Source organism: Penicillium alfredii (assembly GCF_028826965.1).
Source record: "Penicillium alfredii strain IBT 34128 chromosome Unknown utg000012l_segment0_segment0, whole genome shotgun sequence".
Lineage (NCBI taxonomy): Eukaryota > Fungi > Ascomycota > Eurotiomycetes > Eurotiales > Aspergillaceae > Penicillium > Penicillium alfredii.
The window spans coordinates 920,440-942,874 of record NW_026622709.1 but is presented as its reverse complement, the minus strand read 5'-3'; the positions used below and the strand labels follow the sequence as shown (position 1 = coordinate 942,874).

Below are 22,435 nucleotides of genomic sequence, written 5' to 3'. Positions count from 1 at the left end.
TGACATATCAACTGGGCTCGAGGGTTCTGTTTCTTCTGTTTCTTGAATTGATTATCTTTATCTTTATATTGTTATTCTTCTTAAAATCATTAGAATAGATTAATATCCCCGGGAGGACAGATTCAAAATCTTGGCCCCCCGTGGCGAGCTGGTCAGGTCCGGCATGACTCGCGCTCTGAGAATGAATTCCTGACAGCTCCACCAGGGCGTCTCCGTGTTGATTGCAGCGGGGCGGAATGCATAGGGCGATCAGAGGATTTGTTATCCTCGATCAGACAGCCAACACTCCCTATTACCTAGATACATAGCACCCCCCCCCCCCCCCCCCCAAAAAAAATCCGGAGAAAACATGATATATAGAGTTGGTTCCGGCACTCTGGGATCTAGATATTTGCATCGTTTCCCAGCAAGAGCCCGTGGCTGGCTCGGTTGCTAATTTCAGTCTGATGGGACTCGGTGTTATTGGCCGATCGGACAAATCGAGGTATTATTATAGTATAATAATACAAATGATGCTAATATCATTATGACCACTTTTCTATTCTCTGTATCAAGCAGAAGTAGATCCTGCCTAAACCCATGTCACTTTAAGCCGGAAAAAGACAGTTTGTAACCCGATAGCGCTCGAACTCAGGGAAAGGATATACGGGTTCTCTGGTAATCTGTATTTCACTCTCTGAAGATTACCTCCGTACAGTATCCTGTGAATCATCCCCGAGTCCAATCATCTTTTTCCTGCCTTTTTTTTTCTTTTTTTTTTTTCTATTCCTTTGTAAGAGAAATAAAAAAGACGAGAAAAAAAAAGAGCAAAACAGGCGGCCTGAACTAGATCGATTCAACCAAACATACCCTCGGTTGCTCCCAGATCGAAAGGAATTGCTTCGAGGTGCTTGACCCTCCTATTACTCTTGTTTTCTTGATGTCCATGGATGCCCACTCGGTATAGTCTGGGTCAACCTTGTACCCCATCCATGCACGCACCATGACTCCACTTCTCACCCCCTACGGGCTTTGCTTTTCTTCTTTTTCTTTTTCTTTTCTTTTTTATTAGAAGCAGGGAGAGAGAGAGAGAGAGAGAAAAAAAAAACCTATTTATTATTATTATTATTTTGAAGACATTTCAAATGTCGATCCACCCCCCCTCGGCACTCAGCGATTGATTTATAGTTGTCCGGATCGTCCTCCCGTCCTGCCAAATGGTAACTTAACCCAAGCTGTCGGGCTCGACAAGAGACCAACTTGACAGATACATTGTATTATTTTTTTCCCTCGACGTTCTTGATATCTGTGGATTTCTCTGGCATGCTAGTCAAGATTGGGACATGAAATGGTCTATTGCCGGCTTTTCTGGGCCTCTCATTTACGAAGTAATAGCTCTCCCCCGCTGTGTGCACGATGGAGCACGCCCCATCCACAAGAGAGAACCGAGTCTAACCCTGGGATTTCCACAGTTTTCTTCTCCAGAATCTTTTCCCGTTGATTTCCACTGTCGGGAATTCCTGGACTCTCCCATCCCACCAGGAGGGGTGGATTGCAATTCCCACCTGCCTCGGTCGATCCCACTTGGGGACGAGGTGATCAGGATGGGCCCCAAACCTCCTGTAAGTTCCATCCCCCCCCCCTTTTTTTTTTTTTTTCTTTCTTTCTTTCTTTTCTTCTTGACTTGGCACAACTGGTGTCACTTTTCGCCGCTCTACTTGTCTGCTTCATCATTTGCTTGCCTGCGAGGACCCCGAGGAATGCTAACGGAAGACTGATGCAGAAACCCAAGAATGAATGGTAATTCTCCCCGGTGGTTTTCATCCAATTTGCATGGCGTGAAGACTCTAACCCGTCAATAGTGACACTCAGTCACTGACTGACAGTGTAACGGACTACCCCGTGGAGAATGGGAGACGGTATCACAAGTACCATGAGGGAGGTAAGTTTGTCCTCTTTGACTTGCCGTCTCTTCGAAGGTTGTCTGACTAGGGCCGACTAGCCTATCTCTATCCCAACGATGAGCAGGAGCTCGATCGTCTGGATATGCAGCACCACATGTTCAAGATGGTGATGGGCGGGCGGTTATTCAACGTCCCTCTGAAAGAGCCCCAACAGATCCTCGATATTGGCACCGGGTCGGGAATATGGCCAATCGAATTGGGTAGGAATGCCCCATTCTCTCACCTTTGATAGGGGTGTTATGCCAGCCTCGTGCTTGAAAACTTACATTCGATTGGCAGCAACTCAATTCCCACACACCGAGATTACAGGCACGGATCTGTCTCCTGTGCAACCGACCGAAGTTCCCGAGAACGTGCATTTTCTAGTCGACGACGCTACCGAAGATGAGTGGCTGTGGGGTCCGAACTACTTCAACTTTATTCATATCTCGCATATGACTGGGGCCATGCCCTCATTTAAACGCCTGCTGCGCCAGACATATAAATACCTCAAGCCCGGCGCCTACATCGAGTGCCAGGAGATGGACCCGAAACCCAAATGCGACGACAACACCATGCCCCCGGAGAACCCAGACGGGTACAGCGCATTTGCACTCCACGACTGGTTCGACTTAAATATGCGCTCGAGCCAGGATGTCGACCCACCCCGCCAGTTCCGCATCGCCCACCGCATCGAGCAGTGGATGAAGGATGTCGGCTTTGTAGACGTCAAGCAGCACGTCCACAAGATCCCCACCAACACCTGGCCGCAAGATGAGCGCATGCGCAACATCGGCGCCTGGAGCGAAAGTAACTGGCTTGAGGCCCTGTCCGGCTGGTCATACAAGCCCTTCCTCGCTCTGGGGTGGTCCAAGCCCGAGATCGAGGTTTTTCTGGTCGACGTGCGGAAAAGTATCCAGGACCGGAATGTGCATGCCTACATGAACTACCATGTGGTAACGGGGAGAAAGCCTTTTCCGGATGAAAAGTCCTCATGAGGAGAATTTTCATCTTTTCTTTTACTCCCCCCCCCCCTCCTCTTCGTCTTCTTTCTTCTTCTCTTATATACTCACGACCCTCTACACGGCTCATGACACGGTTTCCATTATGTCTTCGCTGAGATGATTCGCATGAGATACCATTGGCGAGAGTTGCTTTGCATTGCATCGGCGCGCGCGCATGGGTTGCATTTTTTATGTACTTCCCCTTTGATTGTTTTTATTTCTTTAATGATTCAACGATGGACGCATGACTGTGGGCTTGGGTCGACTATATCCCAAGCCATGGTGTCGGAACGAGGAGGAGAGAAAAAAAATGGACGGTGCTCATGGCTGATGAAAATAAACCTAGACTGATGCCTACGAAAATACTGAAAATAAGTCGTATACATCCATGATTCTTTTAATGTTTGTATACTTCCATCGATGTAATTGCAGCTTCCACATTGGCCAACCCCGATGCTGCTTAGTCACCACGCCAAGCCCCTTCTGCCGGGGCTAGCTCGCTGCGTCCGAAACTGAAGCTTCGCTGGTCGAACTCGGTGTCCTCAATTCCAACGTTGGCTTTTATATGCCATTGCTGACTCCCCATGTCTTTCGGTAGGCATGCCTACCGGCATGCTCTCAAACCACCTGCTGCTCCGATCCTCGACCACCTCTGGATCAGCGATGACCTGCTGGCCGCGACGTTTCGTCGCTTCGCCAACGGCCAACGACGCCATGGGAGCTGCGTCCCCGGACCCCTGGAGGCGCGACGCCGTCTTGCCAAACGGCGGAATGCTGTGTTGGCGAGCATTGGTGGAGGCCCGGCTGAAGACATCGCCTGTTTGTTTGGGCGCAATGGGAGGGAGCATATGAAATGGACCGACCATCCATGGCAGAGAGCGCAACTCGAACCTCAAGGTATGTGCCTTTGAAAATAAAGATATGATCTTATGGTATCTCTGGTTCTAATTGGATTTCTTGAAAAAAACAAAGACCTGGGCGATTACACTGCAAGTTTCCCTGAAGTTCCGCTACCCTTTTCCGACCAGAACCCCGGGCCCAGCGAATTGCATATCCCTGATGTTCGGCCGCCGGACCTCCTTGACACGGAGAAGTTGACGCGCGGCCAACTTCTGGATGAGTTCCTACGCAAGGATCACTGGGGCATTGAAGATGCCAGGGATTTCGCTCGCCGATTACGAATTGACCTCCAACGGGAGCCAGCGTACAGCCGTCAGATATTCGACAGATTGCTCGTGCGTTCCACTTCGGGCTTGACGGAGGCAATTGCATTTTTGGAAGATCCGTTCTTGAACACGAGGGGCTCGGGCAATTACCTCGCGGCCGTGGAGCTTTTTGTGCGGAGGAAGGCCAAGCGGTCTCAGCGGACTGGCGTGCTGAATGCGATCAACCGCGCCTTGGAGCTGGGATTGGTTTCAACCGACGAGCTTTGCATGATCCTCAAAGCTATGCCGGGCATTCTTGTCGAGCGGAGTAAAACGCTGGGGACGTGGGATCAAATCGCATTAGTGAAGCATTACCGGGCCATGTGGAGGGCTATTGGGCGCTGCAATATTCTTGGTTATCGTGACTTGGACCAGGGTATCGTGTATACATGGCTTGAGGAACTCTTGCATGCTCGCAGCTTTCATTTTGCACGGGAAATTGTCGTTGCAACCCACGGCGCCGGCTCTGACGGCCACTGGCCCTCTATTTTGATCAAAACATGGCTGGAGGCTGGGGGCAAGCTCAGCACAGAAACATCTCTCCCTTTCCCAGTACAAGTTTTGGATCAAATCGACACAGACTGTGCAGCCGATTGTATCATTCGCGTCACGGAATTCTTGACTCTCTCCTCGAGAGACAAAGCTCGCAGGGATCAATTGCTTGAACTCTGGCGGAAATGCTTGTTGAGGATGCCGAACGTGTCCGCGCTTGCAGAATCGCCGGTTTGGATAGATCTTTCCCTTGCTTATCCCCAAGGCTTAAACGAGCAGCCTGATCCTCTTCAAAAACGATCCACTCGGCACCAGATTATTCTGCGCTTGTGGGGTTTACGAACTCTTTGCCGATCTTTGGGGCCCATGTACAATCAGAGCTGCAAAGCAACTGACCGGCCAATCTATGAGTTGCTCAGTCTATACGAGACTGCGATACAGCACACAGATGGACCGATTCTCTCTGACCTGATGCGAGGAATCCATGATCTGAATATCCCATACAACAGCCTTCTGATCCTAGCAGTGGACCTCAAGCTGAAGAAACTCACCACCAAAACCACCCGCAAAACCCTCGAGCAATTGGAAACTTCGCAGACCTCTTTGGCCGAAGTCTGGGCAAACCCCTCCACATATAAGGGGATCCGAGCTCTTTTCTACGGCACCTTCGAGGAAATGTTCCGGCGCCTGGACCTCACCAGCACCGCCTCAGTAGAAGAATGCCTCCGACTCGCCCGCGTCGGCGACTCCCAGAGCATCTGGTCCCTCCTCCGCCTCCTCAGAAACCACACCCCAATCAAACTGTGCCTGCACAAGGCCTGGCTGCCTCTCCCGCACCCCGACGAGAAAGTCGTCGTCCGCTACCACCCAGGTCCCCGCAACAGCGAGTGTCCAGACCCCCATGTTGCCGTCGACCTCATCCATCAGCTGGCTGTTGCTTTCTCCTGCTGCCGCCAGCTGACCCCGTCCCGCTCATTTCATCTCATCCATTGGCTCTATGATTATCTGCGCAGGCATGGTGGGCCTGTGTACCCGGAGCTCGTGCGCGCTATGTACCACGCTGGTGTGGTGCGCTATCGTCGTGAGGGCCGTCGGGTGTCGCCTACGCAGTATGAGTATATTATGTGGATTATTCGGAAGTTTGAGGGCCATGATGTGGTTGAGGAACTTAGTTTGCCACCCGAGATCGGTGGATCCATGTCTGATTGCCGTCACGATGGATCCTGATTTGGATGGACACATGTTATATGAAGAACTGTGTCTTTGAACTGGTACTTGCAGGAGGAAAGAGATGGTGTTACGCTGGCCTTGAATGGTCATGCATTTGTGTAGAATAGAGATACCCACGCTTTGCGAGCTCTACATCCCATCAATTGAATACACCTACTTGGTCTCGATAGTCCGAGCCCTGTATCCTGGTTACCTCTTTAAGCATAAACTCCAAGAACAGGACATCCATGTTACAATAGTAGCGTGACAGATAAGACTGGGAAGGGCATTAAATCGGCCCCAAAAACCACATTGCTTTCCACGACTGGTCTATCTGCTTGACCCCCAGACTCGCGACAACCTTAAGTGTCAACTTCCATCTTCTCGCCGGCAGCCAGGCTAGGGTCCCCAGACAGGGTTTCCACCGTAACATATTTCTTCATATCCTCTTTGCTGATAACCTTCTGGTTGAGCCAAGCCGTCGTGCCACGCGGGAAGCGGTAGTTGCGCTCTTTGTGGCCCCGCTCATTGGGCTTCATGTAATTGCGGAGCAGCTGGGTAGGCTGATCCTTCTCGATGACACAGACGTCGACGTTGCTTCCGGACCCCAAGTCGTTGAAGATACCGGCCTTGATAGCCTCGGAGCAGAGGGCGATGGCGCCCTCGCGATCGAGGTCGGGCTGCCACATCGACTCGAACACCGACATGGCGGCCAGTGAACCCGAGCCCATCGTCACGTAGGGGAGTTTATCCGTCGAGCCGTGCGCGTGCACCGTGTACAGACTGGTTCCGGTCGGGTCGACGCCGGCAACCACCAGGTACGCGCCGATGTGGCCTTGGTAGCGGAAGAGATGCTGCTTCAACATCGTCATGCAGGTGATCACGCGCGGGTCCCGGCCCGTCGATAGGGAGTGCAGTTCGACGTTCGAGCTGATGAGTGCCGTGGTGAATTCTGTGTCGGCGGCTGTACCGGCTCCGGCACACCAAATCTTCGGTGCGATGTAGTGTAGCTTCTCGCAGTTCTAATTTCCCTCCCGAAAATCACCTGTCAGCTACTTGGAACATCTTCATGCCAGAAAGTGATGCGAGAAGCCAGCAAAGGACCAGCTCCCGAATCATTTTCTCCAAAGTGAATTGTGTAACTTACCTTGTCTGCTACTATCGGTCCGCTGGTAGCTCTGGTATCTGCTGCAATCTGCCATCGCCATTCATGTCAGCTCCCTGTGTCGGGAAGCATTCGCTTCGTCTTCGGATCATTTAGGGTCCTTACCACTACACCCTTATCGTAGATGCAACCAACAATTGTCGTACCAGTGCTGGTCGCTTTGGGCATCGGAACACCCCTGGCGTGAAGCGCCGCGTTGCGGTTGTAGTTGGAGAAGTCGAAGCCCGGCATCGTGAGAACGCAGGGGGTGATCCAGTCGAAGTTGATGCCCTGTTCGAATTTAAAGCAATCACTGAAGGCAAAGAGATAGGGAGATACTTCGACGGGTCCTGAGGTGGGGGAAAGCGTAGACGGCAAGCTGAAGGTTGGGAGGAAGTCGAGCCTGGAGTGACGAAGCTCCCGCAGCCTAATAGACGCCTTACCTATCAGGCACTCCACTTGGTGTTTTTGCCTTGGAACATTTTCGGATCTTTGAATCTCTTTGCTCACGCTTCTCCTCTGCATACCTTTTTTACTCCTCTGCATCATCGATCCTCCCAGGGTCTCCTTTGATCCTTTCCCTCCCTTCTCTTTTTGAGGAGGAACCGTGCCAAGATTTTTGCGCGTACTCTGCAGCTTTTCAACCGGAGTCCGCAGGCACTCCATCGACGGTCTCTTTCTTCCACGCCGCCAAGCTCGCCTTCGCTCAATGCTTCCCGAACCGGCTCACCTCTAGGCGACCCCTCTCGTTCCATCTCTGGTGATTTTGACCGACTGAGAATGGCGTTCAGCTTCGCGACGCCCACTTCTGCCGGTGGGAGTGCTCCGGCGGAGCTTGGTCCAGAGCTCTCAGATGTTTTTACAGATGTACGCTTGCCCCGCCAGAGCTTTCACTGACGCTCCATGATTCCCGTCTAACTCACCTTGGTTTAGGAAATTGGCTTCAAAGGTGTAGCCGGTGACGCGAACATCCGATTCCTCCCATCCCCCTGGCCCGACGACGCCCTTCCAGCCCCGTCATCTTCCCTCTTAGCTGTCGCGCAGACTAAAGGCGTGGTTGTAGGTGCTGGCCCCGACGCCCTCGTCGTCGCAAGCACCGATTCTGTCAAGAAGGCTATCGAGTCACCAACCGGAGAAGACAAGGTCAAAACGAAACCCTTCCAACCACTAGCAACAATCCCTCTCCCTGCGCGTCCTACACATGTGGCGTTTACATCAGGCGAAGACGCGCTGATCCTGGCTACGGAAAATGGTCCGTCAATCTCGGTCTTTGAGACAGCCAGTCTGGTGCAAGGGAATGCCCAGCCGGCCTTGTCGGTCCCGACAAACGGCGCGTCGCTGCGCGCTCTGGCACCGAACCCTGATCCCAGCTCTACTTTGGTTGCGCTCGTCACTGCGAATGGGGAGTTGCTTGTCGCAGATCTGAAAGCCGGAAGCTTGGTTCCAGGGCCTGGCGGACTGGTCCTCAAGGATGCAGTCAGCAGTGTGTGTTGGAGCAACAAAGGAAAGCAGCTAGTCGCTGGGTTAGCGGACGGAACAGGGTATCAAATGACTCCGGATGGAACAAAGAAGGATGAGGTCCCGCGGCCCCCCGATCTAGAAGGCGAATGCCATGGTAAGTTTTGGATTTGTGTTGGGCCTTCCTATAGTGCTGTGGCTGATGATACGTAGTCTCGTCCGTCGCGTGGCTTGAAAACGATGTTTTCTTCATGGTCTACACCCCGAATGCTCTCGAAGATGATATGGGACAAACCCCGGCGTCTTCATATTACATTATCACCAGACGAAAGCAGGCGCCATTTTTGACCCAGAAATTGCCAGAAATTTGTTCGACCATCGGCTTCACTTTGAAACGCACGCCAGCTTACCAGTTCATTACCCGGCTACGAGATTACAAGCCTCATTTGAAGGATGTTTTGCTTGTTTCGTCAACTGCGTCTACGGATGTTGGTCTCATCACGCGGTCTGATCAACCATTAGCCAGCGATGATACCACCGTCGGCCAGTTCAAGACTGCTGGGGTTAACGACGACACCAAACGGGCCACAATTCCGTTGAAGGAATCCTCCGACGAGACTTCGGTGATTGGCCTGTCAACTGATCTGTCTAGTACCGAGACTGTGCTTGCACCCATTCCGGGCGAGGACATCTCGGAGAGCGCTACGCCACTGCCGAACCTGCTCCTCCTCAACAACGACGGCATCCTTTCCTCTTGGTGGTTTATCTACAATGAATCTATCCGCCAGAAAGTGCCATATCCCGGCTTGGTGTCAGCCGGCCAAGCTCCGGCCCAGCCTCCGGCCCAGCCTCCTGCCCCGGCGCCGGCTCCGGCGCAACCTGCCTTTGGTCAGTCCTCCTTCGGTAGCCCGTCACCCTTGGGTGCCTCGGCTTTCGGGAAGCCATCAGGGGCCCCTGCTTTTGGTAGCCAATCTACAATGGGTGCAACGGCATTTGGAAAACCATCTGCTCCCTCTGCATTCGGCAGCCCTTCCCCATTAGGTGGAGGCTCAGCTGCTCCAGCTTTTGGAAAGTCGTCAACCCCTGCGCCCTCTTTCGGAGCCCCTTCACAACCCGGGGCGACTTTCGGTATGTCTAGTACTCCGGGGCAAGCCCAATTCGGCAAATCTGGGTTTGGGGTCATGGGATCGACCTTTGGGCAGCCCAGCACTCCAGGAAAGAGCCTTCTTGGTACTGGTGGTGCGTCCACGGGAGGCGGATTCAGCTCTTTCTCGGGTGGAACTGGATTTGGTGGCTTCGCTGCCGCCAAACCCGGCGAGTCACCATTTGCAAAAGCTTCCGGGGAAAGCGCTTTTGCCAAGGGGTCAGCGTCACCTTTTGGAGCTAAGCCTCAAACTGACTCGGTCTTCTCGCCCCCGAAGCCTGCTGAAGTGAAGAATCCCTTCGGTGGTGCTGGCGCCGGCGGTGCCGGCGGATTTGTTCTCGGGTCTACTTTCAAGCCCGATGGCACTGCTGCCAATGATGGCCCCAAGCCCGACAAGCCTTCTTCGGGGGCCTTCTCCTTTGGTGGTTCTTTCGATGAGATGGTGTCCTCTTCGAGCAAGCCCAGCCCTCCGGCTGAGTCTATGGACGATGCGGAGGACTCGACGGCACCACAGCCCCCCAAACCCGAACCCACTTCAATCTTTGGTGCCCCAAGCAAGCCTCCTTCGCAGACCACAACCTCCATATTCGGCACGCAAACGCAGCCTGCCGGCACTACGACCTCCATTGAGACCAACAAGTCGAGTTTCTCGTTTGGCAACATCTCTGCTCAGTCTCAAAATCAGGTGACGAGTCCTGTGTCGGCTCCATCTGATAAGACTGCAACGCCGAAGAAAGAGTCCACTCCTACTTTCCCGACATTGGAGGCGCCCTTACCACCTGACTCTACCACCCGAGCAAGTTATGCCCCTGGAGACACTTCGGCATCCTCCAATGTGTCTAAGAGCTCAGTCGAAGATGCGCCCCTGCCTCCGGACTTTATACAAAAGAAGACTCCTCCGGAAGTTGAGGATGCCCCGCTCCCCCCTGACTTCACGCAGAAGAAGCCTGCCCTGAAGGAGGAAGATGCTCCGTTGCCTCCTGATTCCACGAAAAAGAAGCCCACTCCGAAAGAGGATGATGCACCTCTCCCTCCAGATTTCCTCAGCAAACCCAAAAAGCCCGCAAGTCCTCCAGCTGTCCCTGAAGACGCGCCCTTGCCCCCTGACCCTATGGTCTCCAAGGTCAAGGAGGAACCCACAGATGAGGCCGTCCCTGTTCCTGACGGCTCCGATGCGGATGAGTCTGATTTCAGCGATAGTGGCGAGGAAATCACCCATGACGAATCGAAGATCCCAAGCCTGAAGCCTTCGGCAGAAAGCTCATTTGGTGCACCGTCTGAGCAAAGCTCCACGGGTGGGTTCTTCAAAGGCTTCTCGAAGCCGACTCAAGACAAAGCACCGGGACATCTCTTCGGTGAAATCATTAAGAAGCCTCCCCTCCCACCTCCTGGACGTGAACCTGAACGGTCCCCTAGCCCCACTCGCGTTAGTTCGCAGAAGAGCATGTTCCCTAACCGACCTGCAAGCCGCAAGGAGGCCGGGAGCGCTCTGGATTCGCGGAAGGCCTCCCTCACTCAAATCGCACAGCGCGATGGCCAACTGAGAAAAACTAGCGATATAGTCCGTGAGGAGCAGGCACGCGCCCAGGCGGATGCCCAGCGCAAGGAAGAGGAGGAAGCGCTGTCTCTTTCCGACGACGACGAGGACGAGAGGCTTCGTGCTGACCTTGCTCGCCCTGTCGAGCCGGTCTCCACACTTGACCCGTTCTTGCCCCATCAAAACTACATGGGCGAGACCGCCAAACCAGGCATTCCGGGTATGATTGAGCGTCTGTACCGGGATGCTAATTCCATGGTCGATACGCTGGGGATCAACGCCCGGTCCTTGGAATCGTTCCTTCTGTATCAGCAACCATCACAGGGCACCGATGTTGCCAAATGGGTGGACATCCTGCAAAGTGAGCAGCCGGAAAATGTGCTGGATGAGAAGCTGTTCCTTCATGATATCAACAAGCTCGAGGAGGTGGTGACCGTGCTTGCCGGCTCTCTGAACGAGCAGCGTGTGCAAGGAGTGGAAGAGAAACTGGACCAATGCCGGGACCTCCTGACAAAAGAGATCGTTACGCTGCGCAGCCAGTTCGCTAGCATCCGCAAGACCCTTGACGCACACACCGACACCGGTGCTATCCTCGCGGCACCACTTTCCGCCGAACAAGCCGCCATCCAGCATGACCTGCGCACTGCCTTCACAGGCATTCAGGCTCGCATGGCCGATCTCGAGCAGGGTGTGTCTCTCCTTCGCGCCAAGATCGCCGACATCCCGCGCGTGGACGCATCAACTACTAGCTCTCGCCAGTCGACGAAGCGGCCTACCGTCGAAGCCGTCAGCTCGACTATTGCCACGATGATGAGTATGGCCGAGAGCAAGAGCAGCGACATTGATGTTCTGGAGGCACAGATGCGGAAACTCGGCGTCGATGTTTCTTCTCCCACCCCCAGCAGCCGGGAAGGAACCCCCTTCACCACGCCCCGGAAGAACACCGGGCGGTTCCCCAATACCCCCGGCTCGCGTGGCTCCTTGGACGGTAGTGCCTACCACACGCCGGAGTCTGCCTCGCGTGGCATCAACTTCCGGGCCAGTATCAATGGGTCCGCGAAGGCGAGCCGTCTCCATAGTGTCGAAGGTACAGGGGACTTGGCTGTTTCGCCCGAAGAGAGTACACGCTGGCAGGCGAAGACGCAGCGTCGACAGCAGCTGGTCGGCAACCTAAAGAAGGCGATCGACAGCAAGAAGACCAAGGTGCGGGGTGTGGACGACCTGTAGCGCGCAGTGTGACGCTGATCGTTTCATTTGGAACTTTTTTTTTCTGTTTTTGGGGACATTCGGGGTTCTATGAGCGCGGGGAAAATGGCCTTGGCTTTTGTGTTTCATCTGGTGCAATCCATAAGATCGTGGAAATCTTTGCGATGTACATAGTTTTCTATTTTCCTTTCCCTCCGTTTCTTGGATGAAGCTTTGCCATGCTTAATGAAGACTGCTCTGACATCATCCCGATGTGATATGCTCCCTCCCCCCACTATTTGTTGTGGGACCAAACCTCACTTCAGCATCATTCCTCTTCCCTCTCCCACGATGTCGCAAACAGTTAGCGAATTCGTCTTCTTCCGGGTGAAACCGTCGGTCAAGCCTGAAGACCCGTCCAGCGAGGAGGGCGATGCCCTGATGAGCGTGTTTCGCAATATCAAACACTACAGCGGCTATCAGAGCTCTGCCTGGGGTCGCAGCGCCGAAGACCCCAACACGATCGTGTGGGTAGTAGGTGAGTCTCTTACAACCGACAGTGATATCATTGCCTCGCTATGAATTTAATTGTGTCTTTTGGTCTTTGTATTATTATTTTTCTTCTATAAAGACATCACAAGACTAACCAGCTATGGTCCATAATATACAGACTGGACAGACGCTCGCGGCTCAGTCAACGCGCACCAACTAGACCGATTCCTCGCGCCGGACAACGCCCAACCGCCGGCAGCACTACACACGACCCTGAACCCGCCGATCTCCAGCACAGACACGCTAGCGAAGAACCCAGTGACGGAGCTGTGCATGCTGGGGTTCCCGAGCTCGATGCCAGCGGCCGAGACCAAGCAGCTGTTCGCGGATTTGATCAACTTCCGCACGACGCTGGTCGAGCAGCTGCCGCAGGCGACGGGCCCGCGGTCATGGGCGATGGGCCACGTTGACCGGCCCAGTTTGCTGCAGCACGCCAAGAGTCCCAGCGGGCAGGCTGTGATGCATCTGTTGGCGGTGGGGTGGGAGAGCGTCGAGGCGCATAAGAAGGCTAAGGAGACCCAGGAGTTTGTGCAGAGCATTGCGCCTATTCGGGAGAAGATGTTGCCGCCTGTTCCTGGGCTGGAGATGAAGCATGTTAGTTTTCAGAAGCTTTGAATTAGAGAGGTTTCTGGGTTAGTTTGTGGGCGGTAGGTTCTTCATTGGGAGGAGGAAGGGGGTTGGGTCAGGGCTGGGAGTGAAGGCAAGGACAAGGACACGGACAAAACTACCAGCCGTGATAAGGGCAGGGGAAGGGAAAATAGTGAAATTGGTTATTAGAATGCAGGCAGGGTCGAAATCACACACGCCTCAAATAAGATACAACCAGAAGGGAAAAAGAAAAAGGAGAAAAGGAACACCGGGAGGGAGATCCAAAACCAGAAAAAATCATCATAAACCACCGTGGACTTTTGAGACAGCAAAACACCGCAATGGCCCTGGTAGACCGAGCGCTGGCTCGGCTTAGATGCGGTGCTTCTCGCTTTCTGTGTGAACGAAAGAAAATCGGGTTAGCAATGTCACTTCGTCGAAAAATATCGGACAGAAAGAAAAGTACGAACCAAGTCGCGAGTAGAGCATGTACAAAGCCATCTGGTTACATTCTTGAGTGCCCGTAATCGTCACCAGACGCTCGTTGCTGCTCTCTTGTGGCTCGTTGATCTTGATGACACTGCCACTCAGATGTCGAATCTCGTTGATCTTGGCTCCGCCCTTGCCAATTATGGCGCCAACCATGTCGTTGGGGATGTAGATCTGCTGGGTCAGTGGCTGGCCTGGCATAGCGCCACCCACGGGGGCAGGAGCCGCAGGGGCACCGCGGCCGGGGGTCGGTTGCGGTCCGCCCACATAGGGAGCTGGCTGGTGAGGACCGGCGCCGGCATAGGGGGTAGGTGCAGCACCGTAAGACAAAGCCGGCTGGCCGACTGGGGTGGGCGCGGGCTGACCGTGCAGGTAGGGGACGCCATACGCACCGCCGCCGGCGCGGTTGGGGTGGGGGTGGTGGCGCTTGAACGTGTCGGGGTGACCGTACTGACCACCAGCCGGCTGGGGAACGTAGGGAACAACCTGCATGCCACCAGGAACGGCGCCGGCAGGGCCACCGCTGCGAGTCGCGTACGCCGACGCCGCGGGGCCGCCAAAGCGTTCAGTCAGCTGCTCAACAAGGGTGACGGCGACATAGTAGGCCGCAATGTGCACCGCATCAGCAACGCCCAGGATGACAAGCGAGCGCTCCGTGGACAGCGGCAGGCAGGCGTCCGAGGCGTTGAGCCGTGCGCCGGATGCTTCTTGGATCTCACGAATGCGGCTACCACCCTTCCCAATGATGGAGCCGATGAGAATGTGCGGGATTAGCAAACGCAGAGGGTACGTCTTGGACTGGGAAGTGGAAGGGGCATCGATGGGTTCATTGTTCAGGGTACGGATGATCAGACCGAATGCCTGGCAGATTATTAGCAATCCGAAGATTTCAAAGATACGGAAAGACTCATGCGACTAAACTTACCTTGGCAACAGCGTCCTGGGGGCCGCTGACGGTCAAGATACGCTCGACAGCACCCCGCGAGTAGTCGCTGACAGTGCACTTGGCACCCGACGACCGGCGAATCTGGGACACATTCTCACCTCCCTTTCCAATGACGGTGGCAGCCTCCGGGCTGGAAATCACTGCACGGATGTGGACCCAGCTCGATTCATCCTGTGGCGCATGTTGATCAGACTGGGAGCCGGCCCGTTCCCCGTGGGAAGCGGTCGACTGGATGGGCTGGGTCTCGGTATGGCCCTTGCCGTTGGGGGCATCAGGGACAACAGTGTCTCCCTGGATGTCCTTCGAGCCATCCACAGACGGAATCTCGTTGCTCGACACATTCGCTTCAGCCTCGGGATCATTCCTGACTACTTTGTCCAGCGCTGGACGCTTGGCCTCCGGTTGGTCATTGGGGCCGGAAGGGGGAAGAGGGGTCCTCGAGAGGACGCTTGGTCGACTGCAAGTTGGATGGAGAGGCCGACATGGTTCACTGTGCTGTGTTTGTGTCTGTCTCACTTACGTGACAAGTCGGACGGACGGTGAAGAATCAAATCTGCTTTCTTTTTTATGATCGTTTATGTACACCAGATGTTCCCAAGAAGACTTGCTGGTGCTGGCGATCGATGGGAGAGGGAATCTGGTGCTTTTGAAGGGTTGGAAAGGCTGGTGTGGAAAGAAAGGTGGTGTTGAGGTAGTGCCGACGGGACGGGAAGTGCAGGTTCAAGATGGTGAGGGGGGGCCCTTCCAGGAACAAGCAGGAAAGCTTCACAGGTTGTCGGGGATACTCGAGATGGGGGTAAAAGCGAAGAAAGGGTTGGAGAAGGGTCTTGATGGAAGCGAGCAAACAAAGACAGATGACTGGCGCCGGGAAAATGGGGGATTAGGGAGGATCTCCAGCGTTGCTAGTACCCGTCTGCTGTACCACTGTTGCCTCCGGGGCGATCACACCGCGATCACACCGAGTAAAATGGGCGAGGAGTGAGATAAGGACCCGTCAGGGGATGAGAGCCTCGACAAGAGTTCGATGGACTCGAATGGGGAAAAGGTGATGCAGATGGCGGATAAAGCGAGACAAAATCCGGGGAGAAGTGAGAGGAGGTGCTCGAGTCACGTGAGGAACGCGAACGCGACTTTCATAGTTGCGGGACGAGGCAGTTTCACATCTTCATAGATTAAGTGATTTTCGGCAGTCGAGGCAAGGAAGGTTCTAGGTGACCTGGGAAGGATTAAACATTCTTGTCTAGTCGATCTAAGGAAGATTCTGCTGTTACCAGTCTCCATTGTCTACACCCAAACATGGACGTCTCCGAACAGACAGTGCAAAAGATCCAGAAGTTTGCACAAAATCGCCAAAATGCAGAGAATGAGTCTGATATGGAGCCCGCTGGTACTACGGCATTACAAGCCTATTCACGAAGGCTGGACGTGACTCTTCGGGGGCTCCAAGAGCAAGTGCGACACCAGGAGGAAGAACTACAAAAGGTACGTTGAGATCATCCTGAGAATCCTAGGAACTACATGACTCACATCGAACATAATAGCTCCGGGAGTCAAGTTCTGTTGATCTCGCAAGCACGGGAACAGATCCCTGGATGCGTGTCTCGCAGACACGCCGGGCGAAGAAGGCGTACGACTCCCTTCTTCAGTCGAAGGACGAGTTCCCGACCACTGATTCTGTCTTACCCTTGCTTCTGGCCATTGATGAGACCTCGCAGCTTGTCAAAGATAACAAGGCGTCGGTGACGGTGACCGCAGACCAACTGTCTGTGGACCGCGAGCGTTTCCGCATAGAAGAGGCCAACCTGCGGGACTCGCGATCCATTGCGAGCGGGCTCCGGGAGCGCCTGCAAAGGATACGAAATGCCAGCTCCAGAAAGGAAGAGCAGTCTCCCTCGCAAGTGGCGCGGGAACTTGTAAATCAGCAGAAGAAGAGGAACAAGGGGCTCGATCGTGCCTCGACAGACCTCAAGGCTTCCCTGGACAAGTTCTTTGACGACACTCTGGCGCCGATGCTCGCGGCCGAAGACTTGGGCGGTCCGACTGTCGGGGATGCCCAGGAGGTTTCGGACGCTACGCTGAAGGCGGGATACACGGCCCACGGGAAACCCAAGAAACAAAAAGAGTCAGCTGGCACCGAGGATGGTGCGCAGCAGCGAATTGATCAATTCTTGCATCGCAGCACCGCCGGAGCCAACCTCACAAATAAGCGCGAAGCAGCGGCGACAGAGATGCAGGGTCTTCTCGATGCCCTGCTGGAGGCCGGTACCTCCTATATCGATTTGCAACGCGACTCGGCCGCATCGAGGTTTCTGGTGAGAGCCAAGGTGGCTCAGTTCCATCCACGAGACGCCCGGCGGCTACGGTTGATTGATTTCGGACGTTCACTCGACAACTAGAGAGATCTTGGTAGAATAATCAGGAACAGTGGTGGTATTATTGATGACTATTCGCTATATCCCTAAAAGTTTGCAATGGTAATATGAACAAACCCAAATTACACACCTCGAGTATCGCGCTATGTGGACTCGTAAAAAAATGAAAACGCCTACAGATGCATCATGCGCAAAACGCTTACCCGCAATCATGACGAACGCAAAAAGAGAAAAAAATTCAGACCGGCATCATACCAATCGAGGACTTGGTGGTTTTGGATTTTGAATTCTTTCGTGTCCCCGAAGACCGGCTGGGGGGACGATCGCCCGTCTTGGCTTTGGATCGCGCGCCTTTGCCTTTCCAGCTGCCCATCGAGCCATTCTTTCGTCGTGGCCGCTTGCTGGATGCACGCTTGCGAGATTTCGCGGTGGAACCAGCTGGGCCAGACTCGAAGTCATCGGCAGAGTTGTATCCGGGGGACGGAGGTGGAGGAAAGTAGCGACTGGTGATATTGCCGGGGACAGTGCTCACGGGATTGTCCAGATCGAGTGTGGAGGCCTGGTCTGCGAACAGATCGTCGTCTTCACTATACTCATCGCTGCTGCTGAGGTTGATGACGTTGTGGTGGTTGGGATCCGGAACAATGCCGTTGGTTTCTGCGTCTTGCTTCAGTTCCTCATAGCGCCGCCTGGCATTATCCACCAGCCGTAATATCTGACGGCCATAGCGTTTGACTTTGTCTTGATCAATCCCTGGGATGGCAGACAGTGCCGAAAGATCTATGATCGCGAAGTTAGCTTCAGTCTGGTCCACTTCTATAGACAATCATAATTACCTCTTGGGAACGAAATGGCCATGTCGCGCAAAATGTGATCCGGGAATGGCTGGCAACGAAGACCCTTCTCCACAACAATCTAAAGGAATATATTAGCACAGCAATGAGCATGGACAAAAATTACAGCGAAGCCTTACATCTTGGAGATAGCGTTTGGCCGTCACTTCAAAGTCCTCCACAACCGCACGGTGCAGATGATCGAGTCGGTCCAACTTTTGGTCGGTGGTGATCGGAGGCCCCATTTGGTTCATGTTCTGCCGCTGCGGCTTTCCGGCAACTCGAATCCGTTCAAAGCCATCGCTGTCCTCATCAGCAGAAGAGTGACTGGCCCTGGCACTGGGCAGCTGTGCGCGCGCTTGGCGGCGGTCATTGGCAGATTGAATGGGAGAAGAGACCATAGTGGACTGGGGGCCCTGGCTGCTGGTTTTCGATTTCCGCGCGGGTCGTGAGGCCTGAATCTTGCCGTTTGGAGACACGCGCACTTGCAGTTTCATGGAGCGCTGGCCAGTCTCAAATTCAACGGCACGCCGTCCAAGTTTGATATACTGAACGGCAAAGTCTTTCCCGTTGATGACATTGTCCTCGGCCAGCGCGTCTTCGCCCAGTAATCGGTAAAACAGCCGTTCGGCTTCCCCACGCTCCAAAGAGGATCCCTTTCCATACCACGGGATTTGCTTGTGTGTGGCTGATTTGGCCCTTTTCAGGTCTCCGCGAAGGAGATCGACACAGTAGAGCACGGTCACCTTATCATTCAATTCGTTCTGGAAGTGCCGCACGATCTTGATGGCCCAGGATGCGTGCTGAGAAAAGTCATGGACTTCAAACACCAAATCAGACCTGCAATTGTCACAACAGTTGTTGCAGTCTTCTCGACGGAAGTATTCGTTGAAATAAGCAAGGATTTGCACGCGCCTGCAGTCGCTGCGGTTCTCGCAGAATTGGACGACATTTCGAAGCATCTGTTTCTGACGCGCTTTTTGCTCGCCACTGCCATCTCCTTCGTCGATCATACGTTTGAGGGTTGCTGTGTCTTTGTAGCCATAGTAAAGATAGCAACCAGAGCGTTTGCCATCTCGCCCAGCGCGTCCTGTCTCCTGATAGTAGCCTTCGAGACTCTTCGGAATACTGTGATGTACGACGAATCGAACATCGGGCTTGTCGATTCCCATTCCAAAAGCAATGGTAGCCACAATAACGTGACACCGACCCGCCTGCCACTGGCTTTGCACTTTGGTTTTGGCCTCGGACTTCATGCCTGCATGATAATGTTCGGCCTTGAGGTTGTACTTTTTGCGAAGATCCTCAGCAACTTTCTCACACGTCTTGCGCGACAAACAATACACAATTCCACACTGGTTCCGATAGGAAGACGTGATAGTTTCGGCAATGCTGGCCAGGACCTCGTCATTCTTGCCCTTGGCCCGCACCTCGTATGTCAAATTTGGCCTGTTGAAACTCTGCAAAAACACCTCACACCCACGCATCTTGAGGTTGTGCATCACATCCACTTTCACATTTTCCGTGGCAGTGGCTGTCAAAGCCATGACCGGTACGCCAGGCAACTTGGCGCGGACTTCTCCCAGTTCTTTGTAATCGGGACGGAAGTCGTGTCCCCATTGACTGACGCAGTGCGCCTCGTCAATGACCAGGCGTGCCAGCTTGTTTCGTCGGTGTAGCTTCTCCAGGGCTCGGACGAGAGTTTGGTTCTTATTGATCATCTCCGGTGTGATGTATAGCAGGTCCAGGCCCTCCCCGCCGGCAATGGATAGCTGACTGAGAATCCATGAGCGCTCATTCTTGTCGGTTTCACCGTTGATCAAGAATGCTTCAATGTCCAACTTGCGCAAGTGGGCCACTTGATCCTGCATTAAGCTGAGCAGCGGGGAGATCACAATAGTCACTCCCTGCGTACGACCGCTAGTCACAACAGAGGGCAATTGATAGCACAACGACTTTCCACCTCCAGTCGGCATCAAGATGAAAGTATCTTTCCCGCCAAGGGTAGCGTCAATGGCTTCGAGCTGATTTGAACGGAATCCACGCAGATGGAATCGATCCTTCAAAACTGTCCTCACCTCCTGAGACCATGGGTGGTTCGACCAAAAGTTGCTGCGGCCAGGTGACTTCTTCGGGGCTGGAATTTTGGGTGTATTGCCAGAGGTCTCGGCAAAAACCTTGCGGCTTTGAGGAGCTTGCTCACGAACCGGCGTCTGATGCTCATCAAAGCTGCCGGCTACCTCGAGCATTTCATCGTCGCTGTCACCCCAATCAAATTCATCAAGGTCCATCGCCGCAAGCGGCGGGGATCCCATGTTTCGAGAGATGCAATTTTCCCCGTCATGGCGAGTCCGGTTGTCCTGATCGAATATCCTGGAGCTGTTACACTCTTTTGCTTTCTTGGGGCTCGAGAAACGTGATCGGTCTTCGCGGGCTTCTTTTTTGAAAGATGCTTGTGATGGGAAGGCGGGTGGTGAGGCTCTCGTAGCGGCAATATCCCCAAAGGCTTTTCCAGGCTGCGTGGCACAAAAAGTCTCTGGGTAGCGGGTCTGCACCGGGGAAGCAGAGCACTCAGGCTTTGAAGTCTGTGCGAAATTAAGGATCTTAGCTTCAGGAAGAAGTCGACAGATCTTTGCTTCAATCTGCTCTAATTCAGTCTCAACAGCTCGACTTTGCGCAAGCTCTTCTGGCATGGTTGTTGGATCAAGACCCTGTGATATGACACGCATCAAGTTCTGCTTCAGACTTTCCTTGCGAGACACACGATCTTTATGCGCATCTCGATGAGTTTGCAGCACTTCGATGACTTGGATCTGAGAGACAAGATGTTTGTTTTCGGCAATCAGCTCTGGCGCCGGTCGACCCTCCATTGCTTGTTGATATACAACCTCCGCATTCTTTTGCAGCGTAGCCTTCAACTGTGAAATCGACTGCTGAAGAAAGTTATGGGCAAGGGCCAAGAAACGGACGAGATCCGGGTCCTTCTCTTGTGAACTTGATGATTTTGGCCATGGGGACAGCTGAGCAGGAGCTGGATCTTTGGTTACTGCTTCCTTCTCTTTATCAATTGGTGGTCGAGAAAGTGGCAACGGAGTCTTTTCGTTCCCTGCTGGGCTCACTTCGGGCAGTTTTGGGTACAATCCCGGATCTGCATCCAGCATCATGTCATCAACGGGGTCATCCTCAACCCAGTTTTCAAATGGATCTTCATCGTCGGAGTCAGCAATCACCTGCTTCCGCTGGGACCGCGGGGGAACAGGCGAATCTCGGTCGAGCCGTTTCACTGCGCTTGAGGAATTCCCTTGGCTAGCACCACGTGCCACTGAAGAGCGAGCATTGGCCCAGACTGTGTCTCCAGATGTCGAAGGCTTGGTGGCTTTCGAGGGTGTTCGGACTTTGGTGGCATGCTTAGACGGGGAGAGAAGATCTGATGTATACCCGTCACTCTTCCGTTTCTTTCCCCGTTTCTCACGCGCCCTACCGCGCGACGCATCATCCTCGGTCCATAATCGACGTGGCTCTCCAAACTCAAGAGTCCCCGAGGACGGAATTGACCGATCGAGATCGCCCGTCAAATCAATGGATTCAACGGGGCCTAGTGGGGAGGTATCAAAACGGTCATCGGGCCGACGCGGCGTCGCCTTTGTCCGAGAATTCTTATAGGATGAGGATGGGGGTTCATGGTGAGATTCTCGAACCACGCTTGACTGTATTACCGGAAACCGTTTCTTCGAAGTCAACGGCGTCTTCTCGGGGAGCGTGTCGGGGCGGCTGAGCATGCGAGGCTTGCTCGCCGACTGAGGTGCAAGTAGCAGTTTTGCCATTGTGTCATCTTTCACGTCTTCGCCATCATCAAGCACTTTGACAATTAAGTCGAGGTTGTCTACTGGCGGAGTGGGTTGTTGAGGGGCGCGATTGTCGCGTTCAGTCGAGTCGGCGGTCAGCGAAGGGTACAAGGAGGGGCCTCGGGCGAGCAGCCATTTGAGATGAGTGGCCAAGTTATTCTTCGTCATAGAGGCGTGTTGCTTTCATAGCTCGCGACAAACGTGGTGGACGAGTCTCGTTGCGTCGCGAAAGCAAGACGCGTCTGTCACGTGAGCGGCCAAGTCGGATCTACAGTGGTTCGACTGATGGTTGCGTTCGACACAACTGTTTGTAAAAATAAATAATAAAAATATAAAAAATACATGCTTTGCTATGAATTGATTTCATCTCTTCATCTCTTCGTCGTATCCTCATCTGCATCGTATGGGGGGTCCGATCCAAGCATCGGACTGTGTAGATAAGAGGGGCATCGCCGTGTGGAGACCAGATATTTTTTTTATGCCCCGCGATTTGCGAAGACCAGGAAACAA

The 22,435-nt window shown here is 53.8% G+C and overlaps 8 protein-coding genes across 8 annotated transcripts; 5 read left to right on the top strand and 3 right to left on the bottom strand.

Annotated features, from left to right (window-relative positions):
- Positions 1-1,756: 1,756 nt before the first annotated feature.
- Positions 1,757-2,920, top strand: NUU61_009882 (class I SAM-dependent methyltransferase; the record flags this gene model as incomplete). The annotated part of the gene is made up of 4 exons (XM_056660407.1): positions 1,757-1,779; positions 1,842-1,921; positions 1,982-2,143; positions 2,223-2,920. 4 exons carry the CDS (start codon positions 1,757-1,759, stop codon positions 2,918-2,920), a joined length of 963 nt encoding a protein of 320 aa, XP_056506905.1.
- Positions 2,921-3,510: 590 nt separating this feature from the next.
- NUU61_009881 (uncharacterized protein) lies at positions 3,511-5,850 on the top strand (the record flags this gene model as incomplete). The annotated part of the gene is made up of 2 exons (XM_056660406.1): positions 3,511-3,823; positions 3,899-5,850. 2 exons carry the CDS (start codon positions 3,511-3,513, stop codon positions 5,848-5,850), a joined length of 2,265 nt encoding a protein of 754 aa, XP_056506904.1.
- A 344-nt stretch (positions 5,851-6,194) lies between these two features.
- pup1 (proteasome core particle subunit beta 2) lies at positions 6,195-7,228 on the bottom strand (the record flags this gene model as incomplete). The annotated part of the gene is made up of 3 exons (XM_056660405.1): positions 6,195-6,854; positions 6,980-7,027; positions 7,103-7,228. 3 exons carry the CDS (start codon positions 7,226-7,228, stop codon positions 6,195-6,197), a joined length of 834 nt encoding a protein of 277 aa, XP_056506903.1.
- A 528-nt stretch (positions 7,229-7,756) lies between these two features.
- NUU61_009879 (FG-nucleoporin NUP159) lies at positions 7,757-12,342 on the top strand (the record flags this gene model as incomplete). Its single annotated transcript, XM_056660404.1, has 3 exons — positions 7,757-7,843; positions 7,910-8,591; positions 8,648-12,342. The coding sequence occupies 3 exons, from the start codon at positions 7,757-7,759 to the stop codon at positions 12,340-12,342; spliced, it is 4,464 nt and encodes a 1,487-aa protein (XP_056506902.1).
- A 309-nt stretch (positions 12,343-12,651) lies between these two features.
- Positions 12,652-13,467, top strand: NUU61_009878 (uncharacterized protein; the record flags this gene model as incomplete). The annotated part of the gene is made up of 2 exons (XM_056660403.1): positions 12,652-12,838; positions 12,971-13,467. 2 exons carry the CDS (start codon positions 12,652-12,654, stop codon positions 13,465-13,467), a joined length of 684 nt encoding a protein of 227 aa, XP_056506901.1.
- A 345-nt stretch (positions 13,468-13,812) lies between these two features.
- Positions 13,813-15,359, bottom strand: NUU61_009877 (telomere maintenance protein PBP2; the record flags this gene model as incomplete). The annotated part of the gene is made up of 3 exons (XM_056660402.1): positions 13,813-14,790; positions 14,855-15,258; positions 15,323-15,359. 3 exons carry the CDS (start codon positions 15,357-15,359, stop codon positions 13,813-13,815), a joined length of 1,419 nt encoding a protein of 472 aa, XP_056506900.1.
- An 812-nt stretch (positions 15,360-16,171) lies between these two features.
- Positions 16,172-17,271, top strand: NUU61_009876 (uncharacterized protein; the record flags this gene model as incomplete). The annotated part of the gene is made up of 2 exons (XM_056660401.1): positions 16,172-16,357; positions 16,417-17,271. 2 exons carry the CDS (start codon positions 16,172-16,174, stop codon positions 17,269-17,271), a joined length of 1,041 nt encoding a protein of 346 aa, XP_056506899.1.
- A 214-nt stretch (positions 17,272-17,485) lies between these two features.
- On the bottom strand, positions 17,486-22,093 carry NUU61_009875 (uncharacterized protein; the record flags this gene model as incomplete). The annotated part of the gene is made up of 3 exons (XM_056660400.1): positions 17,486-18,027; positions 18,084-18,162; positions 18,221-22,093. The coding sequence occupies 3 exons, from the start codon at positions 22,091-22,093 to the stop codon at positions 17,486-17,488; spliced, it is 4,494 nt and encodes a 1,497-aa protein (XP_056506898.1).
- Between the last annotated feature and the right edge of the window lie 342 nt (positions 22,094-22,435).